Raw genomic sequence first — 4,906 nt, 5'->3', positions numbered from 1 at the left:
TATATATATATGTGTGTGTGTGTGTGTGTGCGTACTTATCAACTGAAAGATATGAAGGTAAGAGACGCATGTGGATGTACGAGTAGTCCGCGGCAGCGAGCATACGTGTTCGAGGAAGAAGAGGGAAACCATGTTAGCAGTGACAGAGCCAGTGCTGCAAAAGCCTATGCGGCCAACGACCACCGACACACCAGCATTAAGAGTATTGTATCATGAAGGTCATCAGCAGTGGCAGTCAACCCACCCAGTGACGTGGACCACCCCCCCATTGAATGTCATTATTGTCATCGTTACTATTATTTTTCCTCTCCAACCTCTAAAAAGTCCTTCATCTGTAGCGGATTTGCGCAGACAAAGTGTATGATAATAATACAAAATAATAATGTCACAAATAAACATTCAACTGCAACAAAGATACTATTAAAATATACATATCCTACACCTTTAGGATACACATATAACATACCTGTGCTAAAAGGAAGCGGAAACACGCCGTGCAACAATGTGAGATCGGCCCAAAGCTTAGGGTGGGCAAAGTTTATTGCATACGCAGTCTCCCTCAAAAGGACAGCACGATGTGTTCCATACGGCAACAAGTTGCTACGACCTATTCACCCGCACTTCCCACTCCACACTGACTTATGCAACTAAATGCGTTCCGCACGCCTCCTGCAGCTGTCGCCGTTTTTTTTTTTTGCACCCTTCATCCGAATCTATCTTTAGCTCCTGTCAAGACGCACTTCAGGCTCGGGGGATGTACTTTGCATGAGAGTAGACGACCTCCGGTCCGTCCGGTGCGCGTTCTAAGGGATTTACTGGCCTATTTCCCGTGTCACTTCTACTTGGTCTCGATGACAGAGGGATCTCCCGGTGCCATGCTAAAGGAATAGCCAGCAACACGCCTGGTTCTGACAGTGGTGGTGTGCTTTCCATTGGCTGAACCACAGGAATATTGGCTCCGTTGGTGATGTCCCAACTAGGCTCCGTGTGCTGTTGGCGTCCGTCGTTTCGCGGATTTGATCGGTGACGTGTCAACAAAACGCGCGTGACGACATACAGCAAGGCAAATACAAGCAGTGCCAGCACGGCGAACTTCACTCCTCCCATTTGAGTTCGGGAACCAGTGGTTTTTTACGATGGAAAGAAAAAGAAAGGAAAACAAAGAACTATGACGCCTTAACGAACAATAAATGGGAGGTCAACCCACACCACTAGATAGAGATGTACTTCTGCACGCCTACGCACGCAGACGAAAGAAAGAACGTTGTGTGCGCCACTTTGATTTATTCAGGGATACATGCTACTGGGGGAGGAACAAGGCAAAAGACAAGGGGGAGAAAGAAACTTACCGCCAAAAGTCGTTAGGCCCTGCCGATCCACAGGATCGATCGAACCACAAATACGCCCATTCAAGCGCACATAGGGATTGATAAAACACCGACACACTCAAAACATTTATGAACTTATACAAGCATCAGAAAAATGAAGTCCACAAAACCGCTCCCACTTTCGGGGCTTTAGTGGGAAATCTTCGCACAGCCTCCCTTCCACTTGATTTCGCCTATTCGCCGAGGGGAAAGAGCAACAAAGGTCTACTTCCCTCCCTACCTGAGGCGCACATTCAGGATACGTCCCCTCCGCATGTAGTGCAGCGGCTCCAGAGCGCAGCAGTAAAACTTCAGTACTTCGCGCAGATTCGACTTACTGCTTTCAGAGCCAACACATAGGACGGCGCTAAACAGTAATGGTAATGGGGTACACCCATTAGACCGATGCGCCCTTCGTCAGCAGCAGATTATTTGGCTCTCGTGCATCACGAACAGTAGTGCGTGCGTTAACCCTTCCTCTTCCCCATTGTCGCGACACCCCATGAGCTGACGGGTGCCATCTTCCGAGTCCAAGAGACATTACAAGAGACGAGAGTAGATGCATTCGGTTCGGCGTGAAGTGCCGAAGAAACATCCACTTGTGATTGTTTGTTAGAACACATGACTATCCTTAGTTTTCAACCTTATGAAGGAAGGCTCTGTGTATTTGTACATCCAGTTAATAACTGTCTACTGTCATGCAGCCGCGGCAAGGAACAAAACAAAGAACGTACCAGACACCATTTTCCAGGAGTTGCGCGGCCGCGTTCATGATTCAGGGCAAACACAATGCATACATATCAGCCCTGGAGACGCAATGGGAAACAGACCACAGTGGTGTTCAACGGGTACATGCATTTGTAACATATATGCATACTGCCAACTTTGCTTGTAGCTCCGATATTGGTACAATCATCAAACGCCAACAGGTAACCTGCTGAAAAGAAGGAACTAAGGGATGTCCGGGTCACCCATCGCTAACATTTGTGCTGCAACAGAGAGCGTAAAGAATATGAGGAGGAAGGAAAGCAAAGGGAGAGTAGATAAAGAAGGAGATCAAGAACGAATCCTAGGGGAACAACGATCAGCATGCTCAGATGATCCTTCTCTGACAATATGCACGCACGTTTTATAGCTTCCCGGAACATCCCTAGTCGGGTGCTGTGTTAGTGGGATTAAGTTACAACAACAAAAAACAGTGAAGTTAACGGAGCGAGAAGCGCCACCATTCATATGCACCCGAGTGGTGTGCAACTCGAAGAGTGACTTACTTGGAGACTCACTAAGCAATGAAAAAAAACCAAAACCCAAGAGACATCGACGCTTTTCTCCCTTATTACTGACGTCGCTCCGAAAGGAGTTAAAACACACACAAAAAGGCTGCTACCGCTGAAAAGATTGGCTATATCAATAAAATATTAAATGAGACAGTAATGGATAATTGCACCACAGCCTGTATCCCTGCGTCTTTACACTATCTCCCTCTGGTTGGGCCGGAGGTACACGTTTTCGAGTGAGCATACCGGAAGAGGAGTAAATCCAATAATGATAATACGTACGCATTAAAACATAATAAAAGGGGAGGAAAACATCTCACGGGCCCAATAGGGCTTTAGAGAGCATATGCCCAATGATATTTGCTCGACACGGGGCATGTATGGAGAAGGACGAGTGACGCCCCACTTCTATCGTTACCACTCCACTGCGACACTGTACACGGTAGCGCCTGTACCAAATACGCATAATGCCACCCCTGCAAACAGCACTGCATATGTCGCAAGGTAGTGGCACCATCCAACCGCCTTCAGGGACCAGCCCCCGCCATACATGATGAATAGCGAAGGGAGAATGAAGGCAAGAAAGCCTCCACAAACAGCCCCAACGAAGCCAAACACCGTGTTTATGGTTGGGATGAAGAGACCGCACAATAAGATAACCGCAGAGAGGGAGATCACAAAAACGCAATGCTTCCAGAAGGCGACATCGTCGGCATCCCACCCAACAAAACTATACAGTGCATTACGACAAGCCATTGCCAGCAATGCATATGACGCACACAGCTTGACGAGCACGCCAACGAAACCGACCATAATTGCAGGTTCATTCACTGGGTCATACATCAGAAGCACAGATCCAGTAACAGCTCCACCAAAATCCAGGTAACCAAAGAAGGCTGCGAAAATGCACAGCACGAAGCATACGGCCATGGCGATGGCTGTGTAGGCTGTAAACCTGTGCACGTTGGGTTTCGGCATACCCAAGTATACTTCGAACGAATTCGCTTGGCAGAGAAAAGCGAACATGAAGACGCCCGGACCTTCCACTGCTTTATTTCCTGTGCCAAAGAGGTGAATGCCTTCATCACCTGGGGCACCAGTCAAATGCACTTTTTTGATGTTGTCGGGTAATCCATTCATGTACGAATGCACCACGATAACGACAACAAGGTAGCAGATGGATGTAATTCCTATGGTTGATATGTAGCGGAGTGTGTTTACGCTGCGGGGTATTACAAGTGGGAGCATGAAACATAGCCAGATGATGGACGTTAGCAATCGGTTGCCTGACTTCTGCTTCAGGAAATCTGGAGCGTTGGTACCCTTTAGAATGGCACTCAGGATATCACCCACGGCAATGATAAACGCCACGCAGGCGCCAAAGGTATTGAGCGCACGCAGCACGCCAGTAAGGTAAGCGGACCATGGACCCAGCAGCGCCCTCGACATGCCTTCGTAGGACTTTAGACCGTGCCTTTCTATCTGCGTGGCGAGGCAGTAGAGCGAGTATATGGAAAGAAAAACAATAACTGTAGGATACACAAACATCATCACCAGACCGCTGCTATTAGCTGCTGCGGGAAGACCGAGGATGCCGGCACCGATGCACATGGCAGCGAGATTGAACACTGTGGAGACCAAACCACCCGGCGGTATCACTTTTTTGACGCACTCCATGAATGGCTGCGAACGTTCCCCCCCCGAAGCGGTCAATTGGTCTCTGTCATTGTTTTCACCAACCTTGTCACCTGTTGCCTCCGATGATCCATGTGGGATTGAGGAACCTGTTGCCGCACCCTCAGTGGCCCCCGCCTCAACGGAGTCTGGTGGGCTCGTGAGCCTCCAGGAATCAGGCGCAGTGGTTCCGTCAGGATGCATAAGAGGCGCTGTCTGTCCTGCTTTTGTGCCTTTGGAAAGTCTAGAAGAAATTGGGGAGAAAAGGTACAGCGAATGGGACTGAGGGAGATGCCCACGCAATGTGAACGAAGTCGACTGTCCTGGTGTTAAGAACCAAAGAGCCAGGGACGGAGTGATGATACGAAGAAGTTTAAACATGTGATCAGACAACCCAAATTTACCTTTTCTCGGAATAAAAAAAAAATAATTGCAACAATACAACTAGTTTACATCATACAACAGGATTAACCCCACGCTAAAATAATAATCGACATAACAAAAACAGTAAGAAAAAAAATAGATAATGAAATATCGGTCGAAGAACAGCGTGCGAGAACTGGAGACAGATGGCGTTGTCCCAGCCAC

General features: G+C 48.1%; 1 pseudogene across 1 annotated transcript; it reads right to left on the bottom strand.

Annotated features, from left to right (window-relative positions):
• Window positions 1-3,067: 3,067 nt before the first annotated feature.
• Window positions 3,068-4,324, bottom strand: TEOVI_000350600:pseudogene (annotated as a pseudogene). The gene has a single exon. A coding segment is annotated over exon 1 (1,257 nt).
• Window positions 4,325-4,906: the final 582 nt, after the last annotated feature.

This window comes from Trypanosoma equiperdum (assembly GCF_001457755.1).
Source record: "Trypanosoma equiperdum strain OVI genome assembly, contig: ctg_762, whole genome shotgun sequence".
In the NCBI taxonomy this organism is placed as follows: Eukaryota; Euglenozoa; class Kinetoplastea; order Trypanosomatida; family Trypanosomatidae; genus Trypanosoma; species Trypanosoma equiperdum.
This window is presented reverse-complemented; position numbering and strand designations above follow the sequence as displayed.